The 20,531-nt window shown below is 35.4% G+C and overlaps 1 protein-coding gene across 1 annotated transcript in view; it reads right to left on the reverse strand.

Moving 5' to 3' along the window:
- LOC115214492 (probable 3',5'-cyclic phosphodiesterase pde-5) overlaps positions 1-20,531 on the reverse strand; it is a 287,952-nt gene that overhangs the window by 179,952 nt on the left and 87,469 nt on the right. The window contains exons 4-6 of the mRNA XM_036505003.1: positions 12,816-12,850; positions 8,813-8,924; positions 5,568-5,620 (exon numbers count right to left, since the gene is read on the reverse strand). Of these exons, the coding sequence (XP_036360896.1) occupies positions 5,568-5,620; positions 8,813-8,924; positions 12,816-12,850 (200 nt within the window). The remainder of the gene's footprint in view (positions 1-5,567; positions 5,621-8,812; positions 8,925-12,815; positions 12,851-20,531) is intronic.

Raw genomic sequence — 20,531 nt, forward strand, 5'->3', positions numbered from 1 at the left:
TCATTCCCTATATATTAATTTGATATTTTTCTCTCTTTTATTACTATGGTTTATTTTAATTTTTTTTTCCTAAAGCAGTTAAACAGATAGTATTCTGATATGTTAACTTTAACAATGTAGTTTTAAGCAATTGCCTTGTTGAACTGTGTATGAAATATGATATGCCACACACTACAGAATATATGCGAATATATTGGCTCTTTGGCTAATGGCTTTAGCTGTAAAAATCAAAGAATTGGTAAAATTGACACCAATTTTCATTGATAATAGTATCCCAATGCCATGAAAGTCAGCTGAAAAGGTCACAGGCTGACCGAGATACTTTCATGGAATGTGACAAGTGAGGTTTATTTTTCAATATAGTCTCCCTTGTGGTCCACACACTTCTTCCATCAGTGTTGCAATGCTTGGATTCCATTGGTAAAGAAGTTTTCATCCTGTTGGTCATAAAACTCTTCAACGATAGATATGATGCCATCAGCACTACAATACTGGTTCCCAACCAAGTTTTTTTCGTTGGGGAGTAGATGATAGTTAGATGGGGCCAAATCTAGAGAATAGGGAAAGGGATAAACCAGTTCCAAGCTACAGTCACACACAGTAACCATTGAAATTAAGGACTTGTGTGCTGGAGCACTGTCCTGGTGAAACGAGACCTCTTTTGATCTCAATAGACTTTCGTAACTGTCGTAGCAAGTTGGCATAGTACTCCCTACTGATAGGGTGACCCTTTTGAAGTTCGTCAATAAACACAATGCATTTTGCATCCCAAAAAACTGAGGCCTTCACCTTTCCTGTTGATGAAACGACCTTGGCCTTCATTGGAGTCGGTGAGGAGGCATGTTTCCACTGTAAGGATTGTCTTTTTGTCTCTGGCTCAAAGTGATGAACCCAACGCTCATCTTGGCTTAGGGAATGATCAAGGAAACCAGCTGGACCTGCCTCAGACAATGTCCGATTTTCCTGTGATGTGATCAGTCTGGTGCACTTTTGATCGGGTATGACATCCACTGAGCAAGTTCATTGTGCGAAATATTCTCAACTCTCTCTGATAGCATTGGCTATTTGATTTATATTCAATTACCTCCTAAATTCAGCTGCTCACTTTTGCCCTGTTGATAAATCTGGAGTGTCATCCCCTCATGTAGCAATCATGTCAGCATGAATGTCCTTGAGGACTAAAGCCTTTTTCTGCAGCTACTTGATAACGCGGCAATGCCAAATTTTGTCGATTTTCAAGAGAAGTTGCTACTAGTTACTTTTGAACAGTGAGATGTTAGTTTACCTGGAAAGAAACAATGCAGTTATTAATAAGGAGAGTTGAAATTAATGCATGCAGTATTTCACAGCTCTGGTATCACTCCTTCTTAGTCAGCTTATAAATTTATCAGCCCACCCTCAGAATATTTCATTTTATGTGGGGATAAAATTAATAACTTGGAGTTTTTTCTTTTTCTTTTCTGCATAATTTATGATGGTAAGTTCCATTTCCACATGCAACAATAACTCAACTAGTGGATACACCCATTGTACAATGAAATTTTCAATTAAACTGCCTACAATTTTGTCTGGTTGATTGTGTACCGGCTGAACTTCCATATTTGAATTAGAGATTGTTATATCCTTACACCTCCAATATCATAGTACGGTTGATATTGTCAACGTTAGATAAAGAATACACTGTAACAGTGTTATAACAATACAAAAGGGAAACAGTGGCAGTAACAAACAGGTAAATGAATCAACAATCTTTTACGAACCAACAATCAATATTTCCAATACACTAACTTGAACTGTACTTGGACTTCGAAGACCAAACTACGAACTGCCAACTATGTCAGACTGCTACTATTTATATGTAGTGGTCTTGTCTATTCTCATCAGAGGGCATCATACTCTTGCCACAACTCCCCTTTTGAGATTTCAAGTTCTGAAGGAATAAAGAAATTCTATTTATATTATTATTTTTTTGTATCTTTTTCACTTGGGCCTTATCTCAAAGTGTTCAGTCTGGTTCCGTTTTTTTCATGTTGGTTGTATGGTACTCCATTACTTTCGGGGCTGGGACATAAGATACATCAAAATACATCAAAAAATACTTGCATAGGAATTTCTCTTCATTCTTCTCTATGTCTCTTCTATAGCTGATTTATGTGTCTCTTATGTTCCCAACATTGTCCTTTAATTAAATACATCATACTTCCTATTTTTATGGTTACAAGGCTATCCTCCCAGCTTTCTTTACCATTTCTGCAGGTTTTAAAATGCACTTTATCACCTACTTCAAAATATTTCGCTGCTTTTTTTGTATTTCTTTACATCTTTTTTTCTCTGGCAATAACTTATCAATTTTATTCTTCTTGTAAACATCAACTTTGTGGGTGGCACCCTTAAGAATTTTATTAGTGCTTCATCATTACTTAATTCATTCCTCGGGTGGTAGGGTGGAGTGAAAATATGCTTTATTGCATGAATTTTACAGAAGTTCTTGAATTAATACCCTGAGAATTGCATTCCAATATCAGAAACAATTCATATAAGAGCTTTATAGTTGTCTTAGCGGTTAGTTTATTGCACCTGCCTACCTCTGGCCACTTTGTACAGCTGTCTACCCCAATTAGATAGTAAGTGCCATTCACTGGTCCAGCATAGTTGATATGTAACCATGGGTTCTCAGTCTCTAGCCATGATTGATATTTTACCAGCGAGGCTTTGGCTGCGAGCACACAACCTCGACAAGTTCTCACCAAATTTTCAATATCCCAGTCCAGAGTCAGCCAACAGACATAGCTCCTCATCAGAGCTTTCATCCTCAACATTCCCAGGTATACACTGTGGAATTGTTGCAATACACATTTTTGTAATGTAGTCGGTACTACAACTCAGAATATCATTGCATATTGAGAAACTAATTGAATTTGTATTTTTATTCTGGTTATTTTCTAAAGCTTCTTTCATTTTTGCAATATACTCATTGCCTACAGATTTCATCCTTATATCCTATGCAATCACTGGCTGTTCTTGGATAACATTAGTCATAATACATTTTATTTCATTTTCTGCCTGCAGTGCAGCTATCTTCTAGAGGTTCCATATTTTGGGGAATTAGTCTCAATAGACAGTCCACATGACCAATTTTTTCGATGGAATATACTGCATTTTGAAATTGTAATTTAGTAATATTATACCCCAATGTTGTAAGAGTAAAGATTGTTTGCCAACATAACATGGCAGTCCTGGTTTAGGATGAATGTTGCTGTAATTTACTTTAATCTGTAAATAAGTTTCAGACAGATCGAATTTGGAGAAAATTTTTCCACCATTTAATTTTGTGAAAATGTCCTCTGGAGTTGGGAGTGGATGGTGGCATGTTTTTAAGCAGTTGTTTCATCCTGTAGAGAAATCAGCACACAGCCTAATCTTATTAATTTTCTTTTTAATGCACACCATGGGTGCCGCCCACTTCGAGTAATCCACCTTTTTGATGATTCCACTCATTTCCAGTCTGACCAACTTTTCATTTACGATTTCAGTTGTTGCGAACAGTACTTTTCTGTTAGATTTAAATACAGGCACAGCATTTTCACTTACTTTAAAGCAGGTTTCAGTCTTTTTACATGGACCTAAGTCCTCCGATAGTACTTGAGGAAACATCTTTTTCAATTTTCTCTTCAATGCCTCAGATGATTTATTTTTAACAGGACAACCATTTATGTTTTTGCAGTAGAGACTTATGGGGAGGTGCCTTAAGTCAAATAACTCCAACCAGTCTGTGCCAAACAGATTGATTGTATTCTCCACAATGGATATTTTTTCTCTGCATGTTTCTCCTTGAAATCTGACGTCTGTACACATTTTGCCCACGAAATGTAATTTATATGAATTTTCTTGTTTTTGTGTCGTATTCACTTTCTGCTGAAAACACCTTCATACTTTTTGTGTTCAACACTCGTAATCTTGTCATGCAGTGTGGACTCTTGTGACCAAGTTTCTGACAACTGTAGCATTTTCAGTTTTTTGGTTGTACTTTCCAGGTCAACAAATCTGTATTTATGTGGAATCTTTCTCTTGAATTTTTTTCACATTGTACAGACATTCTTCTGCAATGATCTGTAGGGTTAAGTCTTGGTTCACTTGCTCCATATTTGGGAGAATTCTTGCCCGAATTTCTCTATCTTCAGTTGCAGTAAAGCCTTGTACGAAGATAAGGGATTTAAACATGTCCTGAATGAGTTTCTGAAGTTTGAAGTTTTCACACATACAGTTGGCTACTCCAGTGTATGTAATATTGTCATTTTTTGTTCAGTTCTAACACTCCATTTGAGTGTTAAATAACAAACTTTGATAGTAATTCAATAGTTTCTTGGAAACACATCTCACTCAATTTTGGGGCAATATAGGGTTACAGTAGCATTAATACTTGGCCAGAGCTACCTTGCATAGTAATAGCCTCACTTTCTCCTCATCTGACCATGACTTGCAATCTTTGTTAAAAATTTCTTCGTACTATAGTACACAGGAAATGTAACACCTTCCTCCAGATTATAAATGAATTCAGAAATTGAGTTTGCTATGCTATCTGGCGTAAACAAACTTACTGAATTTTTGAACTTCCTTGACTGTAACTCAATTAACTGTTGTTGTTGTTGTTGTAATATTTCCTTCTGCAACTCCTGTAGTTATTTCTGTTGCTTCTCTTGAAGCTGTATTACTGCAGCTAATAGGTTCTCCATAATTTACCAATTTGTATGATGCACAAATTGTCAAATAACCTATGTGAGCTTCGAAAAATCCTCATCACCAGATGTTATATCCTTATGCCTCCAATATTGTAGTACAGTTGATATTGTCAACATTGGATAAAGAATACACTGTAACAGTATTATAACAATACAAAATAGAAACAGTAGCACTAACAAACACATAACAAACCAATAATCTTTTATGAACCAACAATCAATATTTCTAATACACTAACTTGAACTGTACCTGGACTTTGAAGACCAAACTATGAACTGCTGACTACAATAGACTGCTACTATTTATATATAGTGGTCCCGTCTATTCTCATCGGAAGGTGTCATATCTTGCTACAACAGAGATAGATTCTTATTTTGATTTTATCTGCTGTATTGACTTCAACTTAGCAACATTATGATATAACCTGAAGATTACATGTAATATATTGTGTAATCTTATGAATTTTGTACATCTGTACATGCCTGTTTTTATGGTGTTTCATCACAATAAAATCTGCTAATGAAACATTTGTAGATATACCATAAAATGCATTCATCTGCTTATTATTGTATTACATCATGCCTAAAGTTTAATGTTACATTGAATAGTCTTGGATTTCCTTCATCAATGTATTCTTTGCAAACTGACTGGGTTGTTTTATCTGTCGATTTCTGTCATAATGTCCGGCCATCATAAACGGTGTGCTTCACGTTGATCAGTCTTGATCTATTCAAAAGTTTTCCATCAAATTGGTGTGTGTGTGTGTGTGTGGTGTGTGTGTGTGTGTGTGTGTATGCAACTGTCATATTTGTGTGTATGATCCTTACCTGTTCATTATTGCAGTCAGGTATGTAAAGATTCGCTCCATCAGCACCATTTACTATTAAAGAGAAAAACATCTATTGTTATTATTGTTGTAACAGTAGAGGTTTCATCTGTATATTTCTTACTCTGTATTATTTCATTTTTCAAGCAGTTCAGAAAATAATACAGTATTGGTCATATATCTGATACTGTCTAGAGGAGTATTTATGGCATATCCACTTTGTCATGAAACCAGAGCTATGTGTAAACCCTTAGAAATGGTCTATGCATAGCCTTTGGGTGCTTTTGTGTTGTAGACCCAAACATCCCACTAGATTTAAAATGACCCTAGTTATGTGGGAAATTTACAGAGTTCACTTTGTTGCATGCTTAAAAAGCTGACTTCTGGTTCCTTCTGCACAGGCAGATGTTAGTGTTTGAGGAAACTTGCAAATGTCAGAAGCACTGACCATCCTTCTGTGGCTAATAGAAAAGAAAACTTGAAAATCTGGAGATTCTACAATAATACATCAATTTGCTTGACCACAAGATTTTTTTCTCATCCTAAGTTTTCAACTAAATCCAATAAAAGTTTAACGAGCAACAACAAAAAGGTTATTTAAATTTGGAGTTTGAAAATTATATTTCATTAGAAATTTGTACTTAATAGTAATTATGTAATTAGTATTTATTTGTGAATGACTAAAGCAAATCATTACATAAAAATCATGAAATTTGCTTCTGGTTTAAAAAATGTAGTAACATATTAAATATTAAGTATAATGTATCTCATATTATTGAGAAACTAATAATTATTTTTCAAAAATATAAATCCATATAAAATGTTTCTTTGGAGATATTTACATTATTTTATTGCACTGTTAGATAGCACTGGAAGTTCTCAAGATTGAAAATAGTTCCTGTTACATACAAGCTCTTTGACTAATAACAACGACAGAGGAATTAACTGGGAAATGTTAGAAGAAAATAAATGCAACAACCTTTCCTTTTGGGGATTATGAAATGATTATTTCTTTAATTTATGCTATACTTTATTGATAATCTTTCTTACAAAAAGTAGCAGACAACCAAGTTGATACCAACTAAGAAAACTAGCATTTTGTATGCAGTCAATGCACCAAGCTGAGCTTGTTTCAGCACATTTAACTCTCAACAGCTTTAGTAACATTGTGTTAATGTTCACTGGTATAAGAACAACTAGTAACTTCTTAAAAGTGGAATTGTGAATATTTTCTTTTTCAGTGGTCAAGAATGTTGATTCTCCAAAGCTTGTTCCATTTAGCTGCAACCATATACCACAGGGAAGTATCCTAAGAAGCCTTTCACTAAAGCAATTAATAATTTCATTAGCGTTGCAGTGCTGAATACAACATCCTGTGTAAAAAGAACTTGGAAATATTGGGTTGTCCGGAAAGTTTGTGCCGATTTTTAAAGGAAAGAAAAGGTCAATAAATACTTGCCATTACATTTTTAATCAACCAAATATGAACCATTTTGTTGCACAATACGTCTCCATCTTGAAAATACTCTCTTCCCAGAACTGAGGTGGTTTTTCATGGCAAAGAATTCATCAAGGTATCTTTTTAGTCATCCAATGAATTGAAATTTTTATCATTACGACTCTTCTGCAGAGACCTGAATAAGTGGAAATTCAAAGGAGCAATATCTGGTGAATATGGAGGGTGGGGTAACACATCCCAGCCGAGCTGCAGCAATTTTTGTCTGGTTTCCAAAGAAATGTACAGTCTTGCATTATCATGTTGGAAAATAACACCCTTCCTTTTGGCCAATTCTGGACGTTTCTCTTGAATTGCTGCTTTTAACTCATCCAGTTGTGTGCTGTATTTCTCAGAATTAATTGTCTGGTTACTTGGGAGAAGCTCATAAAACAGAATTCCTTTCCAATCCCACCAGACACAAAGTAAGACTTTTTAGGGTGAAGACCCACTTTTGGGGTGGCTAAGGGTGGCTCATATCGCTTTTTCTGAACATTTTGGTAGATAATCCACTTCTCATCACCTGTCACAATTTGCTTTAAAAAAGCCGTGTTTTCATTTCATTTATAAAGCGAATCACAGATGGAAATGTGATACAAAAGGTTCTTCTCACTCAACTCATGTGGTTCCCAAACATCATAGCGAATTGTGTACCCAAGTTTTACCAGGTGCTCGTGAATGACAGATTTTGATAGGTTGAGGCTTTCTGCCAATTCTTGGGTTGTGCAGTGTGGGTTATTCTCAATTAATGACTTGATTTGGTCATCATCTGTAGTGGATGGTCTGCCTGATCACTCTTTATCAATAAGGCTAAAATCTCCAGCTCGGAACCTTGCAAACCACTTCCGTACAGTTCTTTCAGATAAAGAAACATCACTGTAAACTGCACATATTTCTTTGGTTGTTTGTGAGGTATTTTCCCCTTTACAGAAAAAGAAAAGCATCAAGTGCCAAAAATGAACTTTCTATCTTCCACTTTAAAGGGTTACAGAATTAACATAGGAAAAGGCAACAAGAGTAGTGTCTATGGCTATTACAAACCCTCAGAATTGCTGTCATTTTGTTATGTATATTTGTATTATATAATAGAGCATTTCATTTTGTGAAAATGTGTGTGCTTTTAAGTTTTGACACTGTTCTGTTCCTTATAACACCATCTATACCTACCATCTCTGATTTCATTGAATGGTTTTTGTTGGATGCTAGATGGGATGTTGTTTGCTCCTCCCTCAAATGTCTGCCATTCTGTAGAATGCAGTGGGGCCAATACTGAGAGCCAGACAGAAAATGAAGAATTGATACCAGTACTTCACTGGTACTTTATCACTCCCACATGAAAAAAATGTTGACCATTGCAAGATTTGAACTTTCCTCTTCTGTTCTAAAGTAATAAGATTTGTGTAAGATTTGTATTGACACTTGATTTTTACCATCTAAAACAATGGCAAATAGAAATAATCAAAGAAATTTGATTACTTTCAGTGAATACCAACATGAGACAATCATTTGAATGGAGTTCAAAGATACATTAAAGAATAGACTGTTACTTCATCAACATAAGCTACTTGTTACACGCAAATACATATATACATATTCATACAGACATGTATGTGCATGCATGCACGCATGTACACACACTCTACATACATATATACATACATACATACATATGAATGAATGAATTGTACATCAGAAGAGTACTTTAAATATCATTAAATTTTAGGACATGCAAAGAACAAAATTTTACTTACCAGCCACCAAACAATTGGTTAATTCAATTAGTAAGTCAGTTTTGTTTCGAATTTGAACCAGTTCTGAAATAAGTTTCTGCGCTTGTTGGTCTTTATTTTTGTATAAATTAAACTACAGAGGAAAAAAAAACACACACAAGAGGAATTCTGCAAGAGTGCTTCTATAAAGTGTTTGTTAGTTCATTCTAGTTTAATAATATATATATTTTATCTTTATCATGTTTCAGACATTTGATTGCGCCCATGCAGGAGCACCACCTTGGAGAATTTTAAATTGAACTAACCCAATACTTAGTCAAACACAAACACAAGTCAAACATAAACAGTCAAACACACACACACACACACACACACACATGTAACTTGCAAGGCAAAAGAAGAACAGGGAAAAAAGGGAAAAGCTCCCACTACTAAGAGGAAGTATTTGGGAGGGAATGGTGAAGGTGGGTGGCTTTAAGCTCGGTGTTGAAAGGCTAAAGAATGATAGAGAAACAAGCACAGGTGTCTTGCTATTAAAGAGATATATAGTTGAAGGAGATTAGAGGAAGGCAGTGGTGTGGTGCTAAAGTAAACTTTCAAGGAGCAAAAAGGTGAGCAGAACAGACATTGGGTCATGGGTGGGGATGAGAGAATGTGGATGCTTCCATAAGAAAGTGAGGTGAGAGTAAATGGGTGAAGGTAGAGAATAATGTAGTTAGTGACGAACAAGAGTGGGGTGCAGATGATGGGAAATATAAGTATGTAGAGAGTACAGTGGGAGATATAAGAATGCCTTAGGAAGGAAAATAGAACAGAAAGTATATGTCAGGTGTAAGAGCAATGGAAAGGGAGATATAGGGATACATAAGAGGATCATAATGGTAAATATAGTCGTTGAGAATAATAGTAGGAGAAAGAGAACAGTGGCTAAAGACACAGAAAGGGGTTATTGATTGAAATAGTGTGGGCAGGGATGATATGCTGATTCTGCTCTCAGGCGCGTACAGCAGCTGCATAATACCATAGCTAGGGAAGAGATAAAATTGGTAGGGAATGCTTGATGTGTCAGAGAGAGACGAGACAAGAGTGAGAGTAGGGCTTCATATGTACATACAATCATAACCAAGCGGTTTTAGGATATCGTTTTTGCTGTAATGGATGGTTCTTCTCAAGCACAGCAAAATGCCAACCATCTCAGTCCTTTGTCATCTCCTCCATGAGTCTCAGCATCTTCAGATCAACCTTCAAAACTTCCTCTCACATCTTTCTGGGTCTCCATTTTCCATGAGTTCTATCCACTTCAAATCATTGGCACTTCTTTATGCAAAATTCATCCATACATATCATATAACCAAACCTGTATAGTCTGCTTTCTTGTAGGCTACATCTGATTCCTCTTATACCTATCTTTTCTCTCAATACATTTGCACTTTATTGTACATGCACACTAAAATTGCACACCCTGCAAAGCACACTAGCTTCATTCTTCCCTAGTCTTTGCATGTCCTCTGCATTTAGGGCCCATATTGCACTACTATGGAACATTGCTGTACATACATAAGCATCTTACAATCTACCTTTCATTCAGAGAAAGAGAAGTTTTGTTGCCAACAGAGGTAATAACTGTCTAAACTTTCTCCATCCTATTCTTATTCTAGTAACTACACTTTCAGAATATACTCTTCTGCGCTGCTAATTAAGTCGCCTAGGTAACAGAAACTATATACTACCTCTAGGGAGCCTCCAGGGCATTTGAGAATATGAACTTTCCATATGACCTTAGACTTTGTGGCACTTGTGCATCTTCCGCAAACAAACAATACTTTCTCTGTTAACCTTCCTATTATTCCACTGCATCTCTTATGTGTCCATAGCTTACACTCAGTACACTGTATGAATTTCTACCTACACCGTTCCTACATTTTGAACAGGGCTATTTGCCTGAAGTGGGAAGTGCCCTGTCTGTTTTCTTGCTTGCTAGAACCTTGGTCTTTACTAAGTTAGCTTTAAAACCCTTTGATTCCAGGTTTTGCTTCCACACCTGCAATTTCTTTCCTATGAGAGTAAGATCATCAGCATATAATAGGTCCCAAGGGCTGTCTGTCATAAATTCCTCTGTTATGGCCTGGAGGATGATGGTAAATGGGAGGGGACTGAGATCTGCTCCCTGGGGAATGCCCAGCTGCACACAAAATTCATCACTGTAACTCTTACCTTACTGACAGTACCCCTGTTTATGGCTTGCACAGCTTTCACAAGTCATTCATCAGTCCCTAGCTTCCTCAGAGAACACCATATCACAGAGCAAGGGACTCTGTGAAAGACTTTCTCCTGGTCAACAATTGTCAAGTATAATAGCTTACTCTTAGCTAAATACTTCTCCTGCAGTTGTCTAAGATAGCAATCATAATACTTCAGCCTGACACAAAACCAAACTCCATCTCATCTGTTCTAATTCTGTTTCTAATTAATTGAACTCTAACTCTCTCCATAACTTTCATGCCCTTGTCCAGCAAGTTGATACCTCTGTAATTACTTCTATCTGAGGCATCTTCTTTACCCTTGTAACAGCTGCTATACCAATCATTTGGGGAAGACACATCATCATCATCGTCGTCGTCATTGTAATCATCATCATCATCATCATCATTTAACATCCATTTTCCATATTGGCATGGGTTGGACAGTTTGACTGAGGACTGGCAAGCCAATAGGCTACACCAGGCTCCAATCTGATCTAGCAAGGTTTCTACAGCCGGATGTCCTTCCTAATGCCGACAACTCCAAAAGTGTAGTGGGTGCTTTTTACATGCTACCGGCATGGGAGCCAGTCAGGCAGCACTGGCATTGACCCTGTTTGGATGGTGCTTTTTACATGCCACCAGCATGGGAGCCAGTTAGGGGGACACTGCTTCCTGAATAACCTAATTAACTATACAGGTGACTAGATTGTATCCTACTCCATCTGATATTTTAAGCATCTCAGCAGTAATTCCTGATGGACCAGGAACTTTTCCTGTTTTTATATCCTTGATTGCTTTATCTATCATACTGTTGTCAACTAGACTAGCTGGTCCCTCTCTTGGGTTCAGATAGGGAAGACTCCCTTTGTTGCATGAATTCTCCACATTTAATAACCTTTCATAGTAGTATTTCCATGCCTCTTTCTTATCTGAGTCACTAAGGGCACACACTTCTTACCCACAACATCTAGATTCTCTCTGGTATGCTCTCTAGCAATCTGGAACATCTCTTGTCTGATCCTCATGCTGTAAAACATTGGAAAACCTCTTTCTTTCTGCTTCTGCTCTTACTAGATAAATCTGTTGCCTAGCTTCCCTTTTAGGTACATGATATAATTCTTTGGTACCTCTACTTTTCCACTCTTTTTCTTTTATGGCCCTGTCAACTCACTGTTCCACCACCATGTCACCCTTGGTCGGGCAGAAACTTACTCCAGCCACAGATCTGGTCTCAGCAGATTACCCTGTGTGCATGTCCTCCATGTCATACATCTGTATCTCTTCCTCCTACTTCACATCAAATGCTTCAATTGGAACAGCTCTAAATCTCTGGCGACATGAAGGACCCTTGAGTTTCCACCACCTCCTTTTCCATATTGGTTTCTGTCTCTTAGTCCTTCTAGTCTTAAGTCAGAACTCACTAGCAACTAACCTATGTTGAATTGTACATTCTTCACCAAAAGCAGCTTGACTGAGCTCCATATGATTAAAAGTTTCTGATAAGATTGACACATCCTATACATATATGGAGGTGAGTCAGAATGTTAGTAAAAATATATGTAGCTCCTACCAAATGTGTTGAGAGCCATTTATACACCCCCCTCCACACACATAAAGAAATATCCAGATTGTTTTGCCAACATCATAGTATATACATTTACACATATAAATGTGCAGTTATGTACTCTGATGTTGGCAAAACAATCTAGGTATTTCTTTGTAGCATCGATCTTGCTTTCAAGGAACTAGACAAGTGATATACACAAAGCAAATTAACTTACCTTCCATTTCATTGAATCTGGTTCCCAAGTAGTGCCTGAAGAAATAAATATAATGTAGCATAAGCATCTCATATTTATATATGTATGTTGATATACATTCAAACATATATATATATACTAGCAGCTAAGCCTGGTTTCGCCCGGTCTGTTTGGATGATGTGGCTGTGATCGTTTTCGGTTAGGCATAATCTACAACAGTGTTTCTCGAACTTATCATTTAAGGTCCCCTGTTTTGATTGAAGCCTCCAGCTGTATGAAAATTTCCTGATCCCCCCGCCACACTTGTCAGAAAACAGCTTCAGGAGTTGTGAAGAACAAATTTGTACTTATCTGTTTCTGAGAGCTATTCTATTGGACCTCTGTCTAATCATTAACACATTGGGTGATCTTTTGATATGGGAACACACGACTGTCACTTACAAACCACTTATAAACCACGTGTGTTTATTTACATTTTTGAAGATGATCCGTCGGTTTCCATAAAAAAATTTAATTTTTTTAATATGGGGTTGGGGGCAAAGGGGATCTTTTGAAGTTGGCATGAAAGCAAAAGAGACTGAGAGAGCATGACTTTTTGAGTGAAGTTCTTTTGAAGTTGGCGTGAAGTGGAAGAATTGATGTGTGTGTGTGTGTGTGATAGAGAGAAAGAGAGAGTGTGTGTGTGAGACAGAATGTGTGGTGTGTATGTGAATTGCTTTTGTTAGTGTGTGTGAAGAGACAGAGAGAGTAATATTGCTGGTGTGTGTGAGAGAGAAAGATATCTGAAATTTTTTATTCACTTTTTGTAGTGAGTGAATGTATGAATGATTGACAGAGAAGAGGTTATGTATGAATGGCTTTAGTGACACACACACACATGCACGCAAGTTGTTATGTATGTATGTATAATGTATGTATCTATGTATGGCCAAGAGAGAGTTAACTGAAATTTTGTTATTCACTTTTTGTAGGGAGTGAATGTGTGAGTGACTGACAGAGAAAAGGAGAGAGAGGTTATGTATCGAATAAATACTATAAATACTATGAATATATTTATCAATGGGAATAAACTAGCGAATATCAATTTAAAAAGACAATAACTAAGTTATGCTATTAAGTTAGACATGGCCTGGACCAATCTTTGGTCGAAACATATCTAAGTTTATCTAAGTTTATCTAATTTTAATTATAAGAAATTTAAAACTACAATTAATACTATTGATACATGTATATACATAAACCTAACTTTAGACAACTCGTATACTTGCTATCAAACAACATATCTATCGCTAAGTAATATCTTATGAATAAACTTAAATTTGATATCTAATAATATAGAAAATTACGATAATTAGATTATTACATAAACAACGATATTTAAATAAGAAAAATATTATTACACCAAAGACTTATAAAATATTAAAATTTACAATTTAAAGATCTTAAATATAAATAAATACTTATCTTAGCGAGGTTTTGTAATGAACTAAAATTTTGAATCAGAAAACGTCTTTACAGCCTTTATAAGAATACTCGTGGAATTACGTTATTAGCAAAAAAAGAATAAATTGTTGAAGAATTCATTAAGCGTGAGGAACAAATACGCTTTATCAATGAAGATTTGAATGGGAATAGTAATGGTTTATCAATAAGTGTAAATAGAAAGAATTCACAAATAAAGAATAAAATCACTCTATACTATAAGATTTATTATTACATAAATATATATATATATATATATAAATATATATATACGTATATATATATATATATATATATATATATATATATATATATATATATATATATATATATATATATATATAATATAATGATAATCTCAGAGCGAGTTATAAACAGTAGCGATAACACATCGTGTTGCATATTTGCCATTTGAATATGGCTAACCCATAAGGGTGGATGCTACTGTAGTTTGTACCCCCAGGAAGATATCTCCACCAGCTGGCTATAGCTATAGCCAGCTGGTGGAGATATCTTCCTGGGGCTACAAACTACAGTAGCATCCACCCTTATGGGTTAGCCATATTCAAATGGCAAATATGCAACACAATGTGTTATCGCTACTGTTTATAACTCGCTCTGAGATTTATCATTGTTTGATTTCACTTTTTCAATATCAGTGTCAAATTGACACTGGAAAAAGTATATGTATTTGTGAAGGGATCTGACTTCTCATCGACAACCATGATTGTCACATACTGTGTATCATGTGTTGAAGACGGGGAGGATGACTCCCCTTCACAAATACTGAGAGGACACAGATAGTGTGTCTATAGCCAGCTGGTGGAGATATCTTCCTGAGGCTACAAACTACAGTAGCATCCACCCTTATGGGTTAGCCATATTCAAATGGCAAATATGCAACACTATATATATATATATATATATATATATATATATATATGGACATACATGTACGGGAAAGTGTATATATGCATTAAAATATGTGTATAAACATATTTACAGGAGTGAATACTATAAATTAAAGGACACACACATATATAGGCATGTCTAGTGATGGTAAAGAACCTTATTAGTGTGTATATATGTGCATGTATATGTATGTGTGTGTATGCTCATCATCATTTAAAGTTTGTTTTCCATGCTAGTGTGGGTTGGATGGTTCGACAGGAACTGGCAAGTCAGAAGATTGCTCCAAGCCCTGCTGTTTGCTTTAGCATGGTTTCCTACTGCTGGATGCCCTTCTTAATGCCAACTACAATACAGAATGTACTGGGTGGTTTTTAAGTGGCACCAGCAACATTGAGGTTACCAAGTAATTTTTTTGACCAGATCTTCAACTGATATTGCAATTCCAGCAGAGCACACTGGTTTCATTTCTTTCAAGCCTTCTCTCTTCCCATCCAGTTCTCATTCTGGTAACTATGCTTTCAGAGAAACCTTCTCTACTGCTAACTTGGTAACCTTGGTAATGGAAACTATCGACTACCTCTAAGGATGAATACATGAGAAAGTCTATTTCCTGTTCAGTCTTAGTGTTTACTGCATATCTGCCACACACAGACTACTTTCTCTGTAAACCTCCCTGTGATTCCACTGTACTTCTTATGTGTCCATAGCTTGTACTGGGTACACCATATGGAATTTTTACCCATACCTTTTCTACATAGCAAGCAGGGCCATCTCTCTGAAGGGATTAATAATTTGTCTGCTTTCTTGTTTACTAGTACTTTTGTCTTTGCTAAGTTAACTCTAAGCTCCTTTGATTCCAGGCCTTGCTTCCACTCAGCTATAAGAACAAGATAATCAGCATAATGGAGTTTGCAAGAGAAACCAGTCTTAAATTCCTCTGTTATGGCCTGGAGAACTATAATAAACGAGACTTGTACACTAAATTTGTTGCTGCACTTGTTGCCAGCATTCACCTCACTGACAACATCCCTGTATATGACTTAGATGGCTCTCACCAACTATTCATGTGGCCTAGCTTCTGCATCGACCACCAAATGTGGGAGTGAAGATCCTGCACAAAAGCTTTCTTACCGACAAATGCCAAGCATGCCTATATATTTTCTGCTAAATGCTTCTCCTGCTGCTGCCTTGCTAAGAAGATAACATCAGTGGTGCTTTCCCTTGGCACAAAACTAAACTGCATTTCATCTAGGTTAACTTTGTTCCTAATTAGTTGAGCTATGACTCTTTCTGTAACTTTCATAACCTAGTCCAGTAATTTGTCCTTTGTAATTACTTTAGCATCACTTTTCCCTTTGTTGCAGACTATAATTTTGCTACATCAATCATTGAGTATGGCTCCTTCCTGGACAGGCTAATTAACTATACAGATGACTAGTCCATACCATACTTCATCAGATATTTAAACATCTCTCATGGCAACTTCTCATGAGCCAGAGGCTTTCATAGTCTTCATATCTTTAATTGCTTTATTTATCATACTGTTGTCAACTAGAATAGCTCACCCCTCTGATGGGTCCACATTGGGAAGACTTTCCTTCTCTCAGCATTCTCTACATTTAGCAGCCTTTCATAGTGAAAATTTTATACCACTTTCTTTGCAGAGTCACTAAATGAAGTGTACCATCATCTATCCAAACACACTTCTCTTTCACAATCTCTCAATTTTCTCTGATACACTGTCTTACATTTTGGAACACCTCATGCCCCTGGTCCTCATGCTGTATAGAAATATTTTATAAAATTCTTATAAAACTTTTATAATTTTTATTTTTTGTATTTTATATTATAAAATTTAGGTATTAAAAATTTAGGTATTAAATACCTAAATTTTATAATATAAAATACAAAAAATAAAAATTATAAAAGTTTTATAAGAATTTTATAAAATATTTCTATACAGCATGAGGACCATTATACTTTATAAATATTTTATATCTATTGTTTATATCTATATTTGATATTTTTATACATTTTTATATCCTTTCATATACTTTCCTAGTGTTTGTAATTTATAAATAATTTTTTATAAGATATTTTTATATAATTTATTGGATATGGGGATCTTTATTTTAGTATATTTTTTAATCATGCATTATTCTTTAAATGTTTACATACCCAAATTGGTTTAGGTATTGCTTCTGAATGTATCCCCTTATACATTTAATATACCTCTAATTCAATTACCGCTTATATTTGATACCATATCTTATACTTATCCACCCGTAATGAAAAGAATAGTTCTTTTTATTGCTTTAAGATAAACTATGTACTTCTACCCATATGATAATCTAATTCCATTATACATTCATTTTAGAATGTCTTTATCATGACCTTCTAAACAATATGCTTAGAATATTCTTAATAGTTTTTCTTATATATTAAGGTATCCCACCCATTATTAGATTTAAGTTTAATTTCTATCCTTATTCTATATATTGATTTAAATTTTCTCAATTTAATATAATAAATTTGCTAAGTTAAAGATTTCTACCTCCCATATCCTTCAATTCTAATTTCTAGCCCTAAAAGTTTATATTATTTATCTCTTTTGGTTTTTCATTACAATCCCTTTATTTGATAATCTAAATAAGTATTGGCCACCCCTATCCTTCTTTCTTCCAGTTACAACCCATTAGACATTCTCTTACTACCAACCTTGCAACCTACTCCCTTTACATAGATAAAGCTAGATATATGGTTCCAGTGGGGGGGGGGTTATCTAGTAGATTATCTGACATTAATTGATTTATCACCATTAACTAAATACAGTTGACAACTCTCAATGGATTTAACTGTGAATGGTTGAAGACTACATACTACATTAAGTCTTCTAAATATAAGTAACTATGTCACCACTCCTTTTATCTTGACCTCCTCTATTTCCCCTGCTACTCTCTAAATTATAGTTGGCATAACAAGGTATGCATTATTTTCTAAACTCATTCTGCCACAGATATAAAAAAAGGAAACAATGTAAATATTTTGGTTTCCATTATTGATGTAAATTTGTTTAAAAAACGGTTTATCTTTTATTAGTTAGTTAATTTGGCTCAAAAGCAAATAGCAAGGCCATGTAGGGGGACATGGAGTTTGATGTCTATTCTATCATCTGACAAGAATGGTTTCTTTCAAATTGATGTAATGTTTTCATTAATCAATTAACGCTTGAAACATCCGTAATGAATTAACACTTGTACATCTTTGTTACTTATTTATATTCTGTTCACCTAACTTGGAATTTGCACTTCAGAAATACTATAGAAAATAACTTTATAAAAATACATGTCTGAATTACCAAGAGCGGATGTCTTTACTTAGCTGAGTTGCGTTGTCTACACACACAACAGGAATATTGGGTACAAATACCCCTACACGGAGTCTTAATATTCAATGTTCAAATAATAATGTTGGGGCATGCAGGTTATACTGAACTAGCAAGGTGTCTCAATTTAAGTACTTAATTCAACTGAATCTTAATTATATTTTATATATATATATTTATATATATATATATGCATGTGTCTATTTCTCACAACCAGTGGGGGGGTGTTTACCTCCCGTAACTTATTGATCAACAAAAGAGACTGATATAATAAATACTGGGCTTCAAAAAATGACTCCTAGGATCGGTTTGTTCAACTGAAGTCCTTCAAGGTGGTGCCCCAGCATGACTGCAGTTAAATGACTGAAACATGTAAAAGAAAAAAAGAGAAAGGATATATATATATTTGAAATTAGTGATGTAGTCTCTTTCATTATCCGTAAGTGAGTTGTAGACCACCACATCATGAAAAAGATCAACAACCTGATCTCGACACACTACAACTCACTTACGGATAATGAAAGAGACTACATCACCAATTTCCAACCAAAACCCAGCAACTTCTACGGCTTACCAAAAATACACAAATCAAAAGATATTCAACAGGCAGTAAAAGAACAAGAAAGTGAGTACATAAAATTACTACATCCAAAAGACCTAAAACTTAGACCTATTATAGCTGGTCCAGCATGCCCTACCCACCGTCTAAGCAATTTTATTGACATTGTTTTGAAACCACTATGTACTTACATACCCAGTTTCATCAGGGATGACATCGACTTCCTGTCCCATCTTCCCAAAACAACAGAAACAAATTCAGTTTTACTAAGTTTTGATGTGGTAAGCCTCTACACCAATATTCCACACGATTTAGGAATAAAGGCGATTAAATACTGGTTAGAAAAACATAGAGAAGTGATTCCCAGCAGATTCACAGTGCCATTTATATTAGACACAGTCAAACTTATTCTAGAAAACAACACATTCTTCTTCAATGGAAAGAATTACATCCAAATTAGAGGCACGGCGATGGAAACGAGGTTTGCTCCCATTTATGCCAACTCTGTAATGGGATACTTAGAACAACAACTCTACCAAGAGGTGGAGGTAAACTATGGCACTGGATTTAGAAAGTATATTGAAAAGACATGGAAGAGATACCTAGACGACTGCTTCATAATCTGGACAGAATCTCTAAATACTCTGGAAGAGTTCAATATCCTCCTGAACAACCTACACCCATCTCTCCAATTTACAAAGGAGATGAGTAGTACCAAATTACCATTCCTAAATATAATGGTAATTAAAAAAGACACCACCATCACCACAGATATATACTATAAACACACAGACGCACATCAATACCTAAATTTTAAGTCGTGCCATCCACCACATACAAAACGTAACATCCCATACTGCCTAGCCAGAAGAATTTGTACCATTGTAGAAGATGCAAATATCAGGAACAAACGCCTAACAGAACTAAGAGAACTTTTGCTCAAACAAAAATACCCATCTCTACTTATAGAAAATGGCATACAGCAGGCTATAAAAATACCCATACAACTTAGGACAACCCAAGGAAGAGGAAAACAAGAACAAGTCATACCATTCATAGTGACACACAACCCATGTCACCAGAATATCTTCAACATTGCCAAAGCAAACCTACCAATCATTGCCCAAAGTAATGAATTAAAAGACATAATCACAGATCGAGCTATGGTGCTTAGTAAAAGACAGCCTAAAAACTTGAAAAAATTACTAACAAAGGCAAAATTTGACCTTAGCAACAAAGACCAAACATTCACTGTATCTAAATGCAATGATAGCCGATGTGGCACATGCCAATTCATACATACCGGCCAATATATAAACACAAAAACCGGGAAAATATTCACAAACGCGAATATGAACTGCAAAAGCAGAAATTTAATTTACTGCATCAAATGCCCAAA

Source organism: Octopus sinensis, linkage group LG7 (assembly GCF_006345805.1).
Source record: "Octopus sinensis linkage group LG7, ASM634580v1, whole genome shotgun sequence".
Classification (NCBI taxonomy): Eukaryota; Metazoa; Mollusca; class Cephalopoda; order Octopoda; family Octopodidae; genus Octopus; species Octopus sinensis.